Raw genomic sequence first — 22,735 nt, 5'->3', positions numbered from 1 at the left:
TTTTTAATATTTGGGTCGTAAGGGGCTGTGGCAGTCTCATATGTCCTTTACGACTCGACTCATGACGTTAAAAATTAAAAAACCCCCGACTTAAAAAACGCCAGCAAAAATAAAAATAAAAACGCCCGAAAAAAACGCTGCTTGAAAAGACAATTAAAAAGTAAAAAATAATTATGCGCTACCTAGCTGTTGCCCGCGACTTCATCTGCGAAGAATTCGTTTATCTCTATCCCGCGGGGACTATGCTGATTTCCCGCAAAATTTAGCCTAAGTTATTTAGTATAAAGTATCTAGTAATATTTTTTTATCTAAGCGTTGTCGGTGTCGGGGGACCGCTAAGGTTAACATGAAAGTAAATATGTTGTATTTTTTAAAGTATTAACCTTAGCGGTCCCCCGACACCGACAACGCTTAGATAAAAAAATATTACTAGATACTTTATACTAAATTAACTTAGGCTAATTTTGCGGAAATCAGCATAGTCCCGCGGGATAGAGATAAACGAATTCTTCGCAGATGAAGTCGCGGGCAACAGCTAGGTAGCGCATAATTATTTTTTACTTTTAAATTGTCTTTTCAAGCAGCGTTTTTTTCGGGCGTTTTTATTTTTATTTTTGCTGGCGTTTTTTAAGTCAGGGGTTTTTTAAATTTTAAATTTAAGTTTTTATTTATGTTTTTTAAACTTGATATATATTTTTTTAAACTGTACTACTGTGTTGGATATCCTGGCTGCAGCATCAGCTCATCTTGTTGCCACCATTGCATTGTATGTAGAATCAAATACTGATCAAAAGGAATCAAACACGACATATCTGCTATTATTTTTCCAAGAGTAATACTAGTGTGCTGCATATCCTGGCTGCAGCATCAGCTCGTCGTGTTGCCGCCACTGCATTGTATGTAGAATCAATTACTGATCAAAAGGAATTAAACACGACATATCTGCTATTATTTTTTCAAGAGTATACTGGTGTGCTGAATATCCTGACTGCAGCATCAGCTCGTCGTGTTGCCACCACTGCATTGTATGTAGAATCAATTACTGATCAAAACGAATCCAAACACGACATATGTGCTATTATTTTTTATAGAGTGTACTAGTGTGCTGGATATCCTGGCTGCAGCATCAGCTCATCGTGTTGCCACCATTGCATTGTATGTTGAATCAAATACTGATCAAAGGAATTAAACACGACATATCTGCTATTATTTTTTCAAGAGTATACTGGTGTGCTGAATATCCTGGCTGCAGCATCAGCTCGTCGTGTTGCCACCACTGCATTGTATGTAGAATCAATTACTGATCAAAACGAATCCAAACACGACATATGTGCTATTATTTTTTATAGTGTACTATTTGTGCTACATATCCTGGCTGCAGCATCAGCTCATCCTGTTGCCACCATTGCTTTGTTTGTAGAATCAAATACGATCAAAACGAACCCAAACACGATATATCTGCTATAGTTTTATTAAGAGTGTACCACTAGTGTTCTGGATATCCTGGCTGCAGCATCAGGCTGAGAATTCCATAATGTTGCATAGCTATATAGCATACATGGTGTTTCAAATTTTTGGTCCCAAATATGTTTGAAAGTAAAGTAAATATCCATTATGCGTCTAAGATCCTACCTAGCCGAAGCGAACAAAAGATCTGATGATCTTGAAACGGCTGAACCGATTTTGATAAATCATGTCTAAGATCCATCGCTAGAAAACCAGCTTTCAAATAAAAAAAACCGCATTCAAATCGGTCCACCCGTTTAAGAGCTACGGTGCCACAGACAGACACACAGACACACAGACACACAGACACACACACATAGCGGTCAAACTTATAACACCCCTCTTTTTCGTCGGGGGTTAAAAACCCAAACAAATATAATAAAAGGGCGTATGGGTCAATTATTGTTTCATTGCCCTTTACACCCCAACATTTTATAACGAATAAGATAAAAAATCAAGAAGTTGTTGGGCGTAACCTTACCGCCTGTACCTATTTCTTGTACCTAACATCAAAATACTAACGCGTCTACCTACCACCACGCCGAGCGTTTGCGCATTGCACATTCGGTCAGTCGTGTCAGACACGTCAAACACGGAGGACGTATTTGATTGCCTACGTTTGTTCTTTGTCAACGCGCGTATTTTTTTATAAGATGCCAAAAGCAAAACAAAAAAAAGAAGATTAAGTTGATGGATCCTCTAATGGCTTGACGTCGAGCTAACATTTCCGTAATGGAATTTCAGTCAAGGATGTTGAGGTAAATTTCTCTTAGCTACTTTGTTTATTTTAAGCTACTAAGTTACAGATCTAATAAGGAAGCCTGTGCCCAGCAGTGGACGTATATAGGCCGAGATGATGATGCATACATAATAATAATTGGCCTGTATAATTAATTATGTATGTTGAGGGTTAAAAATGGTATAATCGGAACGTCGTAAGGGACATTAAAAAACAGCAATTTATAAAATAATAAATACTTTTATGGGCGTAAGGGGTATAAAAAGCAAGAGCTAGAGTAAATTGTCGGTCGTAAGGGGCAGTAGCAAACAGAAATTTAAAAAAAAGTTGTAATTGGTACGTCGTAAGGGGCATTAAACAACAGCAACTTATAAAATAAGGAATACTCTTATGGGCGTAAGGGACATCAAAAGCTAAAACTAGAGTAAATTGTTAGTCGTAAGGGACAGTAACAAACAGACATTTTAAAAATTGAGGTTACTTTATGGGTGTAAGGGGCACTTAAAGTAAAATACCTTGCTTGCTTCTTTTAGTTCATTAAAATACCTTGTTTATGCTAGGTCGTAGAAGGCATCAAAACAGATGGTTTTTAGAACTTGTAGTGATTGAAACAACAACTCAAGCAAGCATACTCACAAATGTGCAAGAAATAGTGCAAGCAAGCGTGCAAGAAAGCATGCAAGCAAGCATGCAAGCAAGCATGCAAGCAAGCAAACAAGCAAGCATGTACCTAAGCAACCACCTAAGCAGGCTTGCAAGTGAGCATGTAATTTTGTCAATCAAATCAACAAACATGCAATTTTATCGGCCTGGGTTAGATGAACATCGCGGGTTACCCCGATCCCGCGATGACCGGTCTATGGTATCTCCTCCAGCGCTCATGAAGCGGGCTGGCGTCCCACTCCCTCACAGCTGCAATCAGTGTGTTAGAGGAAGCATAAATAGTGCAAGCATGCATGCAAGCAAGCGTGACGCCAGAAGGCAAGCATGCATGCAAACAACAAATCAAGCAAGAATACTCCCAAATGTGCAAGAAAATGTTCATCATGTCAGCCGAAAGACGTCCACTGCTGGACATAGGCCTCCCCCAAGGCTCTCCACTCAGACCGGTCTTGTGCTTTCCGCATCCACCGCGATCCCGCGATCTTAACCAAGTCGTCGCTCCATCTTGTTGGAGGCCTACCGACAGCTCGTCTCCCGATCCGCGGACGCCATTCGAGAACCTTCTGGCCCCATCGGCCATCCGTCCTGCGAGCAATGTGCCCCGCCCACTGCCACTTTAGTTTCGCAATTCTTCGGGCTATGTCGGTAACCTTAGTTCTACTGCGGATATCATCATTTCTAATTCTATCCCGTAGAGAAACCCCGAGCATAGCCCTCTCCATAGCCCTCTGAGTGACTTTGAGTTTTCTCATGAGGCCCATCGTTAGCGCCCACGTCTCAGATCCGTATGTCATCACTGGCAACACACACTGGTCAAAGACTTTTGACTTCAAACACTGCGGTAATTTGGACGAAAAGACACTGCGAAGCTTCCCGAACGCTGCCCAGCCGAGTCGGATTCGACGAGTGATGTCTTTCTCAAAGTTGGACCTACCTAACTGGACCGTTTGTCCCAGGTTTACATAGTCGTCAACAACTTCGAGCGCAGAGTCTCCGACTATTACGGGCGTTGGTACAACATGGACATTAGACATGACTTTCGTCTTGTCCATGTTCATTTTCAGGCCAACTCGGTCAGAAACTCTACTGAGGTCAGCGAGCATAGCACCGAGGTCCTCCATGGTCTCAGCCATGACTACAATGTCGTCGGCGAATCGAAGATGAGTAAAGTACTCGCCATTAATGTTGATGCCTCGTCCTTTCCAGTCCAAAACCTTAAAAGCATCCTCCAATGCAGCGGTGAACAGGTTCGGAGAGATCACATCTCCTTGTCTGACTCCCCGCTGCAGAGGAATAGGCTTCGTGCTCTGATCCTGTAATCGGACGGACATAGTGGCGTTTTCGTACAGACACTTCAACACTTCGATATACCGATAGTCAACTTGGCACCGCTGGAGAGCCTGCTGCACAGCCCAAGTCTCGATCGAATCGAAGGCTTTCTCGTAGTCCACAAATGCAAGGCAAAGGGGGAGGTTATACTCTTCAGTCTTGTGTATAACCTGCCGCAGCGCATCTATGTGGTCTACGGTACTATAACCTTTTCGGAATCCGGCTTCCGAAAGAAAATGTTACAAATTACATATTTTTTAAGGGACGTGCAAAATTATGGCTTTTGCGCGTTATTTTAAATAATTAAAGTGGTTCTTTGAGTTAATTCACTATTTTTTTTAATTTTTCTACATGAACTTACGTCCAAATATGTAGCAAATAAAATATAAAATGTCCTATAAGACCAAAAATCGGTTACTACATTATTTATTTATTTACGGTTTATGGGTGTAAGGGGCTATGACACCTGTATGTCACGGGCGTAAGGGACAGCTATTTTTCTTATTAAGCTTTTTACGAAAATGTCTATAGTTTCACGTTGAAAAGCAAGAAAATTCAAGATTTTACGTAATTATAACTTCCCGCTAAGTTAAACCTTAACAATGCTGTGAGGGTTTGAAAATTAACAAAAACTTCTTTTCGCTCTCCTGAAAAGTAGCATTTTGTCCCTTACGTCAATTGAGACTTCCACCATCGATATATTTATATTCATAAGGACCGTATTTTATCACTAGAAATCTCTATAAATCACTATTATTATCATACATACATTAACTAGATATCTAATTATATTCAATCAAGTTGTTTTTTGCATTCACGTTGGCGGTATATTTTCTTAATAATATTACGATCGGCCGCCGACATATAGAATAAGGCAAATTCAGGAGTTGTCAAATGCAGTAGGTAAGTACCTAAGTATTTGTCGACTCGTAGTTCAGTTTGGACAAGAGACACATCTTCTCTATATATTTGCTCCATGCGTTCCTGAAAAAAGGGTCTTAGACGAACAAACAGAGACAGACAACAAAGTGATCCTATGAGGGTTCAGTTTTATTTTTTTAGGTACACAACCCCAAAAATCGTTGTTATTGAAGAAAATAAATAAAATAATGCGTCGTCAACTGATGTCCCCGTAATAATACGATTAATCTAGAAGCTGGCCGGTTATAATGAAGAGAACATTCTGTCTATTATTTATTTCGGTTATTTCTGTGGCTGAAAAGGTCACGGGCTTAAGTCCTACGCGAAAATATAATTAAAAAAATTGGAGTTGGATACAAATGCTACTTTATTTGCTGTTAAAAAAACGATGTTTATTTTTAGAACAGTTATCAGTTCAGTTTCATTCTGTTTTTTCTTGTTCCAGACATTTTTTAAACCCCGACTCAAAAATAGGGGTGTTAAAAGTTCTATGCAAATGTGTGTGTGTTTTGATGCAGTTTTTTACGTTAAAGTGAGTGAGTTTGGTGGTCCTTTGCTCTAATAAATAATAATAATTTACTCATCAGGTAAAATAGATTAATTTATTTGTAAGTATACAACTTAAATTATAAACTAAGTTCAGATGTAGTTTAGTGTAGCCTGTCTGAATAGCTAAGCTAATTCTTTGTCCGAGGAAGCTGCCAGCTCTTCAGTCACCTATGACGTCTACTAACCTTTTCGAAATTTCTTTAAAAAGTTTTAAAGCGCTAGCACCGCACGGACCAAGGGTCTCGACACCGAATGGGACAAAGTCATACTCGGTGCCTAGACCCCTGTATTTGAATAATTTCTTTTCAGCCGCTTCAGATACTGCACCGGCTCTGTTGCAGGTTCCATGGAGATGGGAAGGAGCCAGCGTGTCAGTGGAAACAAGCAAACGCCGCCAGCATCTTCGGGACCTCGCCTAACGGGTACTTTAAGTCATTTGTTTTATTTTTAGGTTTCATTTTTATTTTATGTAAGTTTTTTAAGTCTAGTATAGTTTTTTTTTTAATTTATTACATTATCTATTTTATTATTATTCTTAATTGTCAATAAATAAGTTTATTTGTTTAGTGTAGCTATGTTTGGTAAAAATCGATCAGCCGTTTTTGAGATATTGAACTTTGAAATAACAACGTTGGGGGGTTTTCAACTTTTCAAAATTATTTGACAGTAAAGGTCACCCGTTACACCGTATCGTGCCATTACCGTAACAGCAACGTGACAGGCAAAAATATATTCTTTTCATCACACTTGCTCGTAAACAGTGTCGTAACATGCAGGCTACCTTAGTTGCAACCCCCCAAATAAAACCCTCGACCTTAATGTGCTTGTCATGAAGCCCGTGGTCGGTAAATGAGTCAGTGCGCGTACTGATGGTGCTGCGCGCGCTGCTGCAGCACTACATGGACCACATGCACACGCACGTTGCGGCGCATGCCGACTGCCGAGGGAGGTTGAGGGCGGCGCTGCCAAGAGCACAGCCTAAGGTATCGCCAATATTTGGAAGAATTATATTTTTTCTTTTACAAATATAAAATTTTACTTGCAAATGTGATGAAAAACATTGTATGTCGCACGGGCGGTACTAGAATTACGAACATCGACTCATTAAAGCCCTCAGTCTTCGACTTCGGGCTTCTAATAGACTCTCGTTCGTAATTCCTTATTTACCGCCCTTAAGACACAATGTACTATTGTATAGACCACTAGCACGTTCCGTAACCAACGTCGTGTATTCGTTTGACATTCCGTTGCTGACACGTTCCTATCACAGTCATGTTACGGTGTAGAAGGGGAGAGACCTTTGATCATAATCACATACTCGTAAGAGGATATTTTTATTTTTTGATTTGTCTGGGTTATTATACTATTCGCTAGGTGCGCAATGACAGCCAACTAGCGATAGCGGATTTTGAAATATCAAATATTATGGCTGGCTGTCATTACGAAGAATAAGTCTGCTGTCAAAACAGACAAATAATATCAATGAAATATCGAAATTTACATATATTCCATTCGATTATGTAAATCTAGTGTCGATAATAACGTTGACCTTTTTTATTTCTAAAATGCCACAATCAATTAGTTTCAGAACAGTCATGACTGTCTTCACGAGAAGTAAAGAAATAAATAGATTTAATCGAATAACGCATTTCATATATATTGCAGACGATTATTTATGGCTGTAGTAGGTCGTTAGTAATGCAGACTTTTTGTGTATTTTCAGTTAAACATGACCAAAAAATTATAAAAACTGGACTCCGAGCACACTATACGACATCGCTTTCCAACCACAAACAACAATAAAGTTAACTTTAGGCTGCTAACTTTACACGGGATCCATTTAAAATTCTAAAATCTTATCAGCTAAGTTTCGAGATAGGAAATTTTGCACGGGTGTTAATCATAATAACGTAAGCGAAGAGTGCGAAGTCATTTTTGAGAATTCGCATTTTAATTTAGTAGAATCCCAGTTAACGCCGCAGGTAGAGGCTGTATACAACACTACTATCAAAATACCTGTCTCTTTGTCTCTTTCCATTCAATTCGCGATTCCAATTCTCACGCAAAAAGTGGCCCAAAGGATTACCCCGTTGGGGCGTGAGACCCGGTGGGAATATGGGGCAGGTGGCCCGTGTGTCAAGTGTGGGACCGTAAATGGTCTATAGTACTGTTTGATTCCATCGTTACATCGTGTCGAAGCGTTGGCAGGCCTCCCACTATACTTGGTTTAAATAGGTATTTAAGTAACTAAATGTAAACAAAACAACGTCAATTGATGTCTTAAATACTGAAATTCCCCCATTAAACTATCTAAACATTTACATTTCTCTATTGAAATACACTAACCTAGTTTGTATTACATATAGATAAGTAAAATGTATAAAAACCTTGAATATACCAAATCTGGCAGGTGAACCATTATAGAACTCGATTATAGTACTGTCAATGGAACCAGTGGGAACACACCAGTTTGTTTAGATTATTTGTGCTTACTGAATTTGCATTGTCATCCAAACTACATAAACCGTGCCAAAATTCTAGTAATCCGATCACTAGGAGTCGATGATACGAGAATACTTGCGAGATTTGATTCGAACAGAAAACATGTCAGATTTAATTAAAGCTTGTAAACTCAACTACCTACAATAATGTGGCTTTCACAGAGTAGGTACGATTACATTGATAAACACTCCACCTTATCAAAACCAAAGATATTCAACCCTTGTTTTATTCATTTCAAATTATATTTACTCTATTTTGGGGTAAATTGCGGTAAAGGTGCTGACAGACTTAAGCACGTATTCTAACGAAGCGAGAGCTTTTTTTTACCCTAATGCAAGGAGAGGTAACTTTTTAAATGTTTCGAACTTGACAACGAACGGTGCCGACCAGTATAATAGTCAAAGAAAAGTGTATAAACATTTTTGCAATTGATTCCAGTCCAGCGATGGCCCAAGTAAATGGTCGTAAAAAATGTAAAGCTCTTAAACCAATTGACTACCGTTTCGCTCGAATACTCTCATTTAATATTTAAGAAGCTTTTAATCAGACCAAAAACGGTAGAGCAAATTTATAAAAGAGTAATTAAATGTAATGTAATTTTAAAAATAACGTGATTTAGATAAACTAGTTTGAGTTCCGGGGAAAGACATAGGATCTTGGAGTTCTACGCGGACAGCTAGTTTTTAATAAATTTGCTCCATTGGTAACGAATGTAACATTCGCTAGAACGTTACACGTGAATGCTCAAGTGTATCACCACCTTTAGCAAAGCCCGGGAGCGTCTCGGGCTCAAACTGAATAAATAAACATCGGATCCTCCACGGGTCCTGGTCCTCGGACGAGCAAATATTTAGGGCAATGAAATCCCGCACCATTCACAGATTTGATCTGGACAGCTACTACGAAATTCGAAAATCGAAGTTCGTATCGTACCGTCCCTCTCACTCTCGTATTAAATAATATTAGCGTCGGCGGGACGGCAAGACACGAAGTTCGAATTTTACACTTTGTAGTACAGGGCTTGTCATTTTAGAGGGGCTTGGATTAAAGTGCTTATGATGTTTGTATTAGAGTTAAGGCTCTACATAAATATAGCTAGCTCTATAGAAGGATACTCGTAAACAAAGCCTTTAAATAAAGCCTCTCTAGAGGTTCTGATAAAAATAAAAGAATAAAATGTGATTGGTAAACATTCGCATAGGTGCTTAAAAAAAATTAATTTATTTTGAAAAGCTCTAAATATAAAGCTGATATTATAAAAGAGACATAGTAGATTGTTCAACAAGGGACTAATACAAACCATAATGGCACGAGATATTTAAGCTACACGAGCAAAGCGAGGGTGGCTATAGTTCGAGTGTCATTATGGTGTTTAGTCTCGCTTTAAACACTCTACTTTTCACTTTGCACGCGAAGAAAAAAAACACGTTCTGTTAAAAATTACAATACTACTTTTTAAAAACGTACGACGCACACTACCGACTATTGGACATCAAATGGGCGGATGGATGTTCAAAATTCAAATAGCAAAAAAAATGCTCCGCGGTTTTTTCTTTATTTTTTTTTGTAAAGTGTCGCTTTAAATTTTAAACTAATTGGACTATGCATAATCAAATGAATTCAGTATTGCGATCCAGCGGGGAAATGCTGCCAGCATCTTCTGACCTATGTAGTTAAAAGTTATGTTTGGGTACATTAAAATTACTAAATTAAACGGTTCAACTCACGATTATAAGTCAGGAAGGGTCCGTCTAGTTTCCACTGTCGTAAACGCACCATGAAAAAACCGGCCAAGAGCGTGTCGGACACGCCCAAGATTGGGTTCCGTAGCCATTACAAAAAATCAAGTAGGTAATATTTTACTAAGGATTTCGTATTGTGTACGGAATCTTTCAAGTTTATGTATATTTTTATACCTTAAGCTGCTATTTACTCTTAAGGGCTGTTGATGTTTTTGCTAAAAAAATCCCAACAAGTCACACTGTTACCAGATAGGACAGTTTTTAAAGTTTTATCCCAACGAGTCACATCCTTATCTGTCGCACTGTGATTCGTTGGAATATATTTACTAAAAAAATCCCAATCAGTCACACTTAATATGATTTGTGCGAGCGAGCGAAGCGAGCGAGCAAGAGGGTTCGGAGCAGAAGCGAAGCCTTAGCCTTCGATGTTAGGTTATTTTTAGTGTGACTGGTAGGGATTTTTTTTAGTAAAAATATTCCCAACGAGTCACAGTGTGACAATCAAGGGTGTGGCTCGTTGGGAACAAACATTAAAAACTGTCCCATCTAGTAACAGTGTGACTTGTTGGGATTTTTTTTAGCAAAATATTCCCAACGAATCACAGTGTGACAGTAAAGGGTGTGATTCGTTGGAACAAACATGAAGTAACAAACAAACAGGCTTACAAACTTTCGTAGTTATAATATTTTTGGGAATTCTGTTCCCTCTGCTTACATTGTTTAACATGATATCTTCTCAAAACAACCAGGAAGTCATACCCGATACCTATACGGTACACCGGCCTGTACTATTCCCCCGATGGATACTTAATCATCTCTCTCGCATAAGTCACCATATAAACATTTACAATAGACCACTCAGAGATTAGGTTACAAGTACAAACTCCGCTTTGCGCCCCTATGAGGTACAAAATTGGGTTTATTTTGTATAAACTGAAGGGTATACTGTTGAATGGTATTGGCCGTTCCCACGTGAACCGGGGGCGGTTTTGTTGAAAGTTTTTATAGCTTTTTTGCAACGAATTATTTCGAGTACTTATTGGTTAATTTGATTTTTGTCTGTTAAATGGAATGAATGATTAAAATTTAAATGTAATTGCTTCTGGTCAGCTTTTTCCCGCGATTATCTGTGGCATAACTATTCTCTCTATTTATGGGGATATCCTGTGGGATACAGTTAGAAAACTAATGCACTGTAAAATACAAATTAACACAAACAATACAAAAATACATAAGAAAAACATACAAAAAAAATTAGGGATTTTTGAACGTCGTCTTCATTGCTACCCTAAAACGACGGAACACCACACCCTCCGGTCAGACGGAGCGCAGGAATATCTGCTGCATAATAATTTATTTGATTTGATTTGATTGACTAACATAACTAAGGGCCTGTTCCACCACTTGTCGACTAACTTTAAGTGTCATAAACTGAATGCTTAGCAAAACTAGTACTACAGATAATTCGAAAATATACATCAGCACGACATTACTTTTTTTTCCTTTAATGCGAGACAAATAAATTCTTTTAGGTACAAAAATACTGACTGCACAGCAAATTAACTAGAGCGTGCGTAGATGATACTCAATCTCGTAGCAAAATAACTTTTATTGTCAATTTGGCACCGGATAATTAGGAACGACGACGAGCGGAGCGAGAAGGAGCGTTAGGTACAATTGCGACCACAACACGCGAGCCATTTAGTCAAACCAATTGCAAACAACATTTACTAAACAAGGTATATACTTAGGTACCTATTAAAACTGAAAAATTAACAGATTGTTTTTTTTCTTTTTAATAAAACAACCGTTATATAAGTCCTAGAGCTAATGCGCCAATATACATTAGCCAAGCAAAGGGAGCCAATGCTACCCTAGAGCACACAATAAAAACTATAACTATCTGTCAGAAGGGCGCGTGTGAGTCGCGTGCGAACGCGTGCGGGGCGGGAGTCACACGCGCGCGCGCCGGATTATTGCCGCCATGGTTACGCGGCCAGCGACTGTTCTGAACTGAAAGGCTGTTCATTGCGTAGTCGAAGTCACTCTTTACTTTTATTTTTTTAGAATTAGGTAACTTTTAAAACAAATATTCATTTTATTGCCACAGAAAAAAAAGAATTTCTTAAAAAGACTGCTATAGAATTTTTGTTAGAAAACGTTACTTGAAATTCGAATGCTGTAGCATGTCCATCCGCGAACGTGTTAATCTGCGTGAGGTCTATAAAAACCGGCCAAGAGCGTGTCGGACACGCCCAAAATAGGGTTCCGTAGCCATTACGAAAAAAATAAGTAATATTTTTTAAGGATTTCGTATTTTATACGGAATCTTCCAAGTTTAGGTATATTTTATACCTTAGGCTGTTATTTTACTCTTAAACTAAGTACTAATAATTCTCAAGCAAACTTAGCTGTGATAGTTTTCCTTCTATCCATCCTCCATTTCTTCCATGGGTGTCGTAAGAGGCGATTGAGGACATAGGTTAAGGTACACCGTAGGCGACAGGCTAGCAACCTGTCACTATTGTACCCTTTTTGTCAAACTTAAGACCTAAAATTGCTAAAAGTGGCTCCGAAGCGGTAACGTTTCGTGTGCTCTACCTACCCCATTTGGGAATACAGGCGTGATTTTTATGTATGTTTTCCTTCTAAGTTTGATATACTTACTACCATCCTGAATTATTCGAATTTTTCCACCCACCGGTTAAGATTTTAGAGGGGGGGGGGGCGCTCGATTTTAATGAAAATCTGTACTTTAAAGTTGAATATATATGTAGGAATGAGTGATATGCTGAATGACTGATTGAATGTGATGATCGAATGAGGGAGATGGAGTGAATGAGTGTCGAGAGAAAGACGTAAGACGTGTGCGCGAAAGGACGTGTTTGATTTGGTTATTTTAATTAAGATTGTGTTTCTTTTGAGTTTTTATTGAATTATATTTTATCTCGCCAACTAAGGTGTTTCCTTAAAATAAAACTCTACAGTTTTTGGGGGCTCGACCGAGATCACAGCGATCCAACTGGATTTTTTCAGACGACGACGTGTTCATAGAACAAAAGACGACGACGACGGCTCACGTCAAACGAAAAATTCAGACGACGAAAATACGATTGAAAATAATTTGTGACGAGGAAAATGCCTAAAGAAACAAGACGTAACAGTCGGCGAGTAGAATTTGAAGATTCTTTTGAAGAAGCGATGTCATCATCACGAGGGGGCGGTGCCATGTTACATCTGACAGAGGAACTGGTTCCAAAGTTCTCTGGCCAGGATAAGACGTATCCTGCGACCAAGTGGATCCAAGACGTGGAAGACAATGCCGAGGTGTTTGGATGGACGCCGGTACAGCAGTTACTCATGGCAAGGCGGTCGTTGACAGGTACTGCGGCACTATGGTTACGCGCTGAGAGGATGTACAAGACGTGGGATGAGTTAAAAGCTAGTCTTTTAAAGGAATTCCCTGATACCATTGACAGCAAGACTATCCACGAAATGATGAGTTCACGAGTGAAGAAGTCTGACGAATCGTGCATCGACTATATGCTCATCATGAAAGAACTGGGTAAACGTGGGAAGATGCCCGATTATGTCGCGATCAAATATATTATCGACGGTATTAGAGACGACCCAATGAAGAAAATGATGTTATATGGAGTGACGACATATTCTGAGTTGAAAGAAAAATTCAAAATTTACGAAACGATCAAAGAAGATTCGAAGACTAAGAAGACCCCAAATTTGCCTAACCAAGAATTTAGAAACAAGCCGAAAAGTAAGTGTTACAGTTGCGGAGAGAATAACCACATGTCCAATGAGTGGCCGCACAAGCCAAAAGGACTAAAATGTTTCCGGTGCAATGAATTTGGTCACATTTCATCACAATGTACATCGACGGCGGGAACAAGCAAAAGTCATCAAAGGCAAAATGGCGGATCAGCGGCGAGTCACATGTGTGTTAATAACAACATTCCGAACGGGAACAAGAGCGAACGACAGAACGAGACTGAGACTTCATTCGGTTCGGTCAAGATGGCGGCAATGACGGCGCCACAGGAGACGACTGTAGCGAATGACATGACTGACAACAACAATGTCAACGATGATGGCGGACGGCCGACGTATAATCGTAAACCGATGAAAGAAATTATTTTATTTGGAAAAAGTATTAGTGCATTGATAGACTCAGGAAGTGACATTAATTTAATTTCGATTGACTGTTTACAAGCTTTGAAAGCGCCAAAATATGAACAGAGCATGATTTCTTTGAGTGGACTTGGTTCGACGCGTGTTTATTCGTTAGGTTTTATCAAAACAAACATTTTTATAGATGAACAATGTTTCGAAGACGTAATTTTACATGTTGTGCCTAGGAATGTGATGCCGTTTTCTGTAATTTTAGGCCAAGATTTTTTAAATAATGTAACGTTTGTTATGGAAGGCAGTCGAGTACTTTTATTAAAGTCTAGTAATGATTGGTACCGTAACTTTATGTGTAGTTTTTGTGTTTCCGATGTTATAGGGTACATGAAGGATCCAGAGTTACAAGAGGAGGTAAGACAAGTTGTTGAGACGTATCGGCCTAACAAGACGAAAGAGGCTCCAGTTCAGTTGCGCATTACATTGAAGGATGACGTCCCGGTCGCGCAACGACCACGACGGCTGGCTTTGGCCGAGCAACAAGAGGTTGAGCGTCAGGTGAAACAATGGCTAGAAGACGGGGTGGTTCGGGTAAGTTATTCCGAGTACGCTAGCCCATTGGTGCTTGTCAAGAAGAAGGATGGTAGCACTAGAATTTGTGTTGATTATCGACAGATAAACAAAAAGATGGTGAAAGACGAATATCCGTTGCCAGTCATAGATCATATTGATAAGCTGGCAAAGGGAAGGGTGTTTAGTACAATTGATTTGAAGAATGGGTATTTTCATTTGACAGTTCACGAAGACTCTGTCAAATATACTGCGTTTGTGACACATAACGGGCAATACGAATTTTTAAAGGCTCCGTTTGGTTTATCGGTATGTCCAAAGGTGTTCACAAGATTTATTAATGCGATTTTCAGAGATTTGATTGAGATGGGAATTGTTCTGATTTTTATTGATGACGTCATTATAATTGCAGAGGACGAGACACAAGCCGTTGAACGACTTAAGTTAGTACTAGTAAGAGCATCTCAGTATGGACTCGAGATTAACTGGAAGAAGGCGCAACTAATCCAAAGGAAGGTGGAGTACCTTGGTCATGTTGTGGAGGACGGAACTGTGCAACCAACACCAGAAAAGATAGATGCTGTGGTAAGATTTCCTCAACCTACTAACGTGTACTTGTTTTCTCTGTACTGTTTACTGTATTGGTGTGCAATAAAGAGTTATTGTATTGTATTGTATTGTGAAGCAGTTACATGGATTTGTTGGTTTAGCATCGTACTTCAGGAAGTTTATCCAAAACTTTGCTCTTATTGCACGACCTTTAACAGAATTGCTTAAGAAAGATGTTGATTTTACATTTGGTGAACCTCAGAAAGCAGCGTTTAACATATTGAAGAAGGAACTGATAAGTAAGCCTGTATTAAGAATTTTTGACCCATGTTTGTACACAGAATTGCACACGGATGCATCGATGTACGCAGTAGCTGCTATTTTACTTCAACGATGTCCAGATGACAACCATATGCACCCAGTGTATTATATGAGCAGGAAGACTAATGACGCCCGAACAGAAGTACACGAGTTACGAGCTTGAGGCTTTAGCAATAATTGAAGGAGTGAAGAAATTTAGACATTATTTATACGGACTAAAATTTAAAATTATTACTGATTGCCAGGCTTTTGAGATGACGCTGAGGAAAAAAGATTTAACTACCCGAGTAGCTCGATGGGTATTAGTACTACAGGAGTACGACTATGAAATAGTACATCGTACAGGATGTTCACGTCTATATGTGTTCGAAACGTTTCTTTGTTTAATAAAAATATGTTTTTTCTATAATTTTAAATTCTATAAAATATTCTAAAGATACAAAAAGTAAACAACGAAAAGTTCAACTAACTGATACCAGATGGCGCTAGCAGTACCATATTTCCTATCTAATTTAAAGTTATATCCAATTAATGTAATGTTTATTGTAATTCATTAAATATGCGTAACGTCACATAATAGATAATAAACTGATCCATGTAAATTGAACAAAACAAATCATCATAATATAGATTGTCAAGTGTCCGACAGATGGCGCTGTACCGCGCTCAAACTAGCTAACGGCATGCACTTATTGATCAATAAGAAGCTGGAGAAACATTGTTTTTTTGTAGCAAGCAACAAGTAGGTGATCGTTGTTTATATTGATTTGATATCAATAAATATTCGTGCAAAGTAAAAGTGCTTTGATTTTTGGGACCCATTCCGTACATGGTCCTTCGAACCGGATACGGTTCTTGTGGGATACTACGGACGGCGAGTCCAGGATCACACCGACGCGGTGGCGGATTGTCATCGAGGGTGTGCTACAACGAGAAGCCTTCACCGAGCGTGACATCATCAAGGAGGACTACCGTAAGCTAGTGTTGTGCGGTGCTAGTAGTGACGGGAAAACTGTGAGTACTTTTGAATTCTTATTCAGTGCAGTAAATTAATAACTTAGAACATCGTAGTTAAAATATTCTAGTGGACTTGTGAAAATTAAGTGTTAGCTAAGGACTTAGAATAGTTTTCTAAAAGTGGAACGACGGGGAACCTATGCCCGATTTTCGACTAAGTGCGAATTTCTCAAACACTTAGAAAATTTGCGAGCAAACTTCTATGGACTTAGAATAATTTGCATCGAAATTGGACTTGTGAAATTTTTTGGAACTATCTGTCATTGTATCTAAATTGAATTCAACAATGGAAGCTTAATAGAGTGCAGTACGATTTGTTTGATAGTATAAAAAGCTCAAATAAACTGGAAAAAAACTCCTAAGGAGCGTTTTTCAATTGAATATGTGGAGAAGGCAGGAATCTCTAGATGAGACATGGGCTCAATTCCGTTTAACGCACACTCAGATCGTACAGGAATCGGATAGAGTAGCGCTGGCTTCTAGCTCTTATATGAAGGATGGCATTTATGACGAAGCGGAAGAGTTATATATAACATATAAATCAGAGTTGAAGAAAATGATGACCAGATTTAAAACAGTAAGTGCCAGCAGTCAGAAAGTTCCGGCAGAAACTAAGGGAAGCGAGCAAATCAGACTACCAAAGATCACGATACCACCATTTTCTGGAACATACACACAGTGGATCAGTTTCCGAGATTTGTTTCTATCCCTCGTACACAACAACAATTCTTTGGATAATGTCCAGAAGCTACATTATTTAAAGAGTCATCTCAGTGGAGAGGCGGAGCAGCTTTTGCGGCATATACCCATTACTGCGGACAACTATACTGCCAGCTGGGAATTGTTAACGAAAAGATTTAACAACAAGAAATATTTATCTAGCTGCATTCTGAAGAGATTCTTGAGTCAACGGAACATTAGCGTCGAGTCAGCAAGCGCACTGAAGGAATTATTAGATACCACAAATGATTGTTTGTATTCTTTGCGTAACATTGGAGTTGATATACAAATTGGGACATCTTAGTGATACACATCCTGTGTCTTAAGTTAGACAATGAAACCGCAAACAGTGGGAGTTCAAAGTGAGCGAGACTACTGACGAGTTCTCGACTTTCAAACAATTCCAAGTTTTCTGGAAACTAGATTTAGAGCGCTGGAAAACATTGATCCCAAATTCCTAAGAAACAACATTGCACAAAAGAATACTCATCAGAACGTCTCGCACACTACTCCAAAGGTTCATCATGTCACTGCACCTTCTGCGCCATTATGTACTTATTGTTCTGAAGCGCATAAAATTATGTTTTGTAAAGCTTTTTCAAAGATGGACATAGATTCTCGTCGTAACTTCGTCCAAACCAACAATTTATGTTTCAATTGTTTGAATCCAGGTCACGCTGTTTTCGCTTGTCGTCAAACCACAAAATGCCGTATATGTAACAGAAAACATCATTCTTTACTACACCCCAAAAATCAAACTAATTCAACTGAGTCCAACGTCGGGCATAATCACTCAGTTGATCCTAATATTGTTGCACATGCTACCACAAGTACTGAAGACATTGCTGATGAGACCACTAATTTTACAACCTGCTTTTCGACCAGTCATAGCCAAGTTTTGTTGGCTACGGCTTTAGTTAAGGCTCAATCGAAAAGCGGGACAGGTATAACAATTAGGTGTTTACTCGATCAGGGGTCCCAGGCTTCATTTATCACGGAGCCTGCCGTTCAACTACTTGGGTTGAAGAAAATATCACACAGAAGCACTATATCGGTTCTAGGAAGTGACGAAAACGTTAATATAGCGTCTAAGTCAAGGGTTCAAGTTAAGATTCAATCACTTCATGATCAGAACTTTTCGATAGGTGTAAACGCTTTTGTCCTCAGCAAACTTACATCAATTCTCCCTGACAAGAGAAGTTGTGGTCGAGCTCCACTCAGAGTTTGCTAATTTAAACTTAGCCGATCCAAGCTTCAACATCCCAAATAAAATCGACATGCTCCTGGGAGCAGATGTTTATGGTCAAATCTTAATGGATGGGATGATCAAGGGTCTTTCAGGAACACCAACAGCACAGAAAACTACTTTAGGTTGGATTTTATCCGGTCCCATAAACATGAACGGTTCCCTGTCTCAGAACGTTAGTGTAAATCATGTGCATGTTAATGAAAATGACCTGCTCAAACGATTTTGGGAACTGGAAAACGATACGCCAGTTGCAGATCCCAGGGAACTTTACACGGAAGAGGAGAAACGATGTCAAGATATATACGCTGCGACAACAACAAGAAATAGATCTGGTCGATACATCGTAAGGCTCCCATTTCGAGAATGCAACCCGGAATGCACGAATGGAAATTCTGAAGCTATAGCCGCTAAAAGATTTTCATTTTTGGAAAGAAAACTGGAAAGAGATGTGAATCTTAAAAAATCATACAGTGACGTCATTCAAGAATATGTAAACCTAGGACATATGGTGGAAAATAACCGATCCCCATAAAAACTCCAACAAATCCTGCTACTTACCACACCACGCAGTCATCAGGGAAGACAAAAGCACGTCAAAACTACGGGTCGTGTTCGACGCGTCGTGCAAAAATAGTCGCGGAGTGTCCCTGAATGATTCGCTTATGATAGGTCCTACCATCCAACCCGATCTGCGTCATCTCATAATGTCTTGGCGTCGGTATCCGGTATGCCTAGTAGCAGACATCGTGAAGATGTACAGGCAGGTGCTAGTGGATGAGAAGGATGCGAATTATCAAAGAATACTTTGGCGCGAGGATCCAAATCAACCTCTGAAACATTACAAATTATTAAGGGTTACCTTTGGAACTGCCTCCGCGCCTTACCTCGCTGTACGCACACTCCAGCAGATTGCTTACGATGAAGGACAAGATCTGCCAATGGCTTCTGAAAGAGTGCTAAAACATTTTTATATGGACGATCTTTTGACGGCTGTGACACGGTAGAGGAAGGAAAGCAAATCTACAGTGAAATGAATGACCTATTATCGAGAGGTGGGTTTGAACTCCAAAAATGGAGTAGCAACCAGGAAGAGCTAAGAGAAATGGTAACCGTAGAAAAAAGGGAAGTGGAAGGAAATGTAGAACTAAAGATAGATGCCGTTATGAAAATCTTAGGTCTTACTTGGAACCGAAGCAGCGACGAATTTGAATACGGTACAGCTGCCAGATTTGAGGTTTCCTGTAACCAAGAGAAAGGTAATATCGGATATATCTAGATTGTTCGACCCTCTAGGTTGGTTAGCGCCCGTAATCATATCAGCTAATATTCATCCAAAAGTTATGGCTATCCGGCATAGACTGGGATGATGAAGTGCCTCCTCAATTGCTGAGAGAATGGCATAGCTATAGAAAAACATTGAGTCATCTCGTAAAATTCAAATTGCCTCGATGGATACACACCAGCAAAAGTGACGAGGCTCTTGAACTGCAAGGATTTTGCGATGCGTCTGATGATGCATATGCTGCCGTTGTATACAGCCGTGTGATAGATTGCCAAGGAAACGTGCACGTATCATTGATCACTTCTAAAACAAAGGTAGCGCCTATTAGAGGGTGTCAATACACGACTTGAGTTATGTGGAGCCGTATTACTCACTAAGTTACTGGCCGAAGTATCAAAGGTCTTGAATGTGGACAAGGTAAACGTTCATGCTTGGACCGATTCATCAATCGTCTTGTCATGGCTAAATAGTCGACCGAATCGTTGGAAAACATTCGTAGCGAATCGTGTTACAGAAATTATAACCTCACTGGAGCCTACTCAATGGGCACATGTCTCGTCCAAGGATAATCCAGCAGACTGTGCTTCGAGAGGCATCCACCAATTCACCGACGAACAGCTGTGGAAAGAGGGACCGACGTGGCTGAAAGAAAATAATATAATTACAAAAAGTCGTCACAAAAGACACACATTTAGAAGAAAGGCCAAACAAAGTCTGTTTAGTAACTACCTGTGAAGATAACATGGACATTGAAGATGAAGTGATGAGTAAGTTTTCTAATCTAAGAAGACTTATTCGTGTCGTGGCGTACTGCAAACGATTCTTAAAGCACTGTAAAAAGGAAAAAGTACGAAGTGGCTTACCGCTCCAGAAATCTTAGATAGTATAAACACATGCATAAAAATCGTACAGAAAAAACATTTTAAAGAAGAATTATACAATCTGAAAGAAAATAGATTAGTAAATAAAAAGAGTAAACTTACATCATTAGATCCTGTCGTGGATGATCTCGGCATTCTGAAAGTTGGTGGCAGGTTGCAACACGCAGGCATCAGCGAAAAAATGAAACATCCAATAATTTTGCCTCACCGGTCACACTTTACCAATTTAGTCGTAGCAGAAGCTCATGAGAAAACGTTGCATGGTGGACCGCAACTCATGCTCAATTATTTGCGATCTAAGTATTGGGTAGTAGGTGCTAAGAATTTGGTAAAGTTTTTCGTGCGTAGATGTATCAAATGTTTCAGATATTCAGCACCAGCTAGTCAACCATTCATGGGACAGCTACCATCGGCGAGAGCAACTGCCCATAGACCGTTTCATCAGAGTGGAGTTGACTACGCAGGACCAATCAGCATGCGAACGTCGAAGGGTAGAGGTCATCACGCCTATAAAGGTTATATTTGCCTATTCGTCTGCATGGCTACCAGAGCCATACATTTGGAAGCGGTAAGTGACTTGACGTCCCAGGGATTCCTGACTGCTTTTAAACGTTTTGTAGCAAGACGCGGCCATGTTTCAGATCTATATAGTGACAATGGAACTAGTTTCGTGGGTGCTGCTAATGAGTTGAAGCAATTATTTTCGAACCAAAACTCCCGAGTCACAACTGAGATAGCCGAACATCTTGGGAGCAATGGAACGCGTTGGCATTTTATCCCACCCCATTCCCCGAACTTTGGGGGCCTCTGGGAAGCGGGGATTAAATCAACAAAACATCACTTGAAACGGGTGATCGGCAACACAACCTTGACATTTGAAGAAATGACAACAATGTTGTCACAAGTTGAAGCTTGCCTAAACTCTAGGCCCTTGTCTCAAATCTCAGACAATAAAGATGACCCAACCCCTTTAACACCAGGTCATTTTCTTGTAGGAGAACCATTGGTCCTAATTCCTGAGAGTGACTATATACATTGCAACTTAAGTAGTTTGAAGAGATGGCAACTTACTCAGAGGATGGTACAGGAGTTCTGGCACCGCTGGTCGCGTGAATATCTAACACAATTTTACCATCGTTATAAGTGGTCTCATCAAACCCCCGAGCCAGCAGTTGGTAATGTGGTTTTAGTCAAAGAGGATGATTTGCCCCCTTCTAAGTGGTTGTACGGCCTCATTGTGGAGAAACATTCTGGTTTGGACGGCGTTACTCGCGTTGTCAGTTTAAAATGCAAGGGCAATGTCATTAAAAGACCCGTGAGCAAATTATGCTGTTTACCGATCGATTAAAAAGAAGATGTACCTATATTGTTTTATATTGTTTTAAATCTTAGTTATAAGTTCTTGTAAATTGTTTGCATTTAATGCAGTTCATGTGGTCTGTTTGTAACTAATTTGACCCACAAACTTGCATACTGTTTAATAATAGTTTTAAATTGTTTCGTTTATCATAGTTTTAAAAAGATGTCGTTGGTTGGCTAAGCGAATTAAGGACTGCGTGCCTCATGGCGTCCTTGGCGGGCGGTATGTTCACGTCTATATGTGTTCGAAACGTTTCTTTGTTTAATAAAAATATGTTTTTTCTATAATTTTAAATTCTATAAAATATTCTAAAGATACAAAAAGTAAACAACGAAAAGTTCAACTAACTGATACGAGATGGCGCTAGCAGTACCATATTTCCTATCTAATTTAAAGTTATATCCAATTAATGTAATGTTTATTGTAATTCATTAAATATGCGTAACGTCACATAATAGATAATAAACTGATCCATGTAAATGAAAACAACAATCATCATAATATAGATTGTCAAGTGTCCGACAGATGGCGCTGTACCGCGCTCAAACTAGCTAACGGCATGCACTTATTGATCAATAAGAAGCTGGAGAAATATTGTTTTTTTGTAGCAAGCAACAAGTAGGTGATCGTTGTTTATATTGATTTGATATCAATAAATATTCGTGCAAAGTAAAAGTGCTTTGATTTTTGGGACC

At 39.4% G+C, this 22,735-nt stretch overlaps 2 protein-coding genes across 2 annotated transcripts in view; both read left to right on the top strand.

The window, feature by feature from the left end:
• Window positions 1-12,738: 12,738 nt before the first annotated feature.
• LOC141438354 (uncharacterized) lies at window positions 12,739-15,694 on the top strand. The gene is made up of 5 exons (XM_074102212.1): window positions 12,739-14,080; window positions 14,474-14,644; window positions 15,074-15,246; window positions 15,350-15,509; window positions 15,552-15,694. Exons 1-5 carry the CDS (start codon window positions 13,090-13,092, stop codon window positions 15,692-15,694), a joined length of 1,638 nt encoding a protein of 545 aa, XP_073958313.1. The 5' UTR covers window positions 12,739-13,089.
• A 4,847-nt stretch (window positions 15,695-20,541) lies between these two features.
• LOC141438352 (hairy/enhancer-of-split related with YRPW motif protein 1-like) overlaps window positions 20,542-22,735 on the top strand; it is an 18,516-nt gene continuing 16,322 nt past the window's right edge. The window contains exon 1 of the mRNA XM_074102211.1: window positions 20,542-20,566. Within this exon, the coding sequence (XP_073958312.1) occupies window positions 20,542-20,566 (25 nt within the window). The remainder of the gene's footprint in view (window positions 20,567-22,735) is intronic.

Source organism: Choristoneura fumiferana, chromosome 18 (assembly GCF_025370935.1).
Source record: "Choristoneura fumiferana chromosome 18, NRCan_CFum_1, whole genome shotgun sequence".
Classification (NCBI taxonomy): Eukaryota; Metazoa; Arthropoda; class Insecta; order Lepidoptera; family Tortricidae; genus Choristoneura; species Choristoneura fumiferana.
Note: the sequence above shows the minus strand (reverse complement) of the source record. Positions and strands in the feature narration are given on the sequence as shown.

Coding starts and splice junctions, on each gene's coding strand:
- LOC141438354 (XM_074102212.1), top strand. CDS start 13,090: ATGCCTAAAGAAACAAGACGTAACAGTCGGCGAGTAGAATTTGAAGAT. Junction 14,081..14,473: donor CGGACGGCCGACGTATAATC/GTAAACCGATGA, acceptor CCGATGTTATAG/GGTACATGAAGGATCCAGAG. Junction 15,510..15,551: donor ATTGAAGAAGGAACTGATAA/GTAAGCCTGTAT, acceptor GTTTGTACACAG/AATTGCACACGGATGCATCG.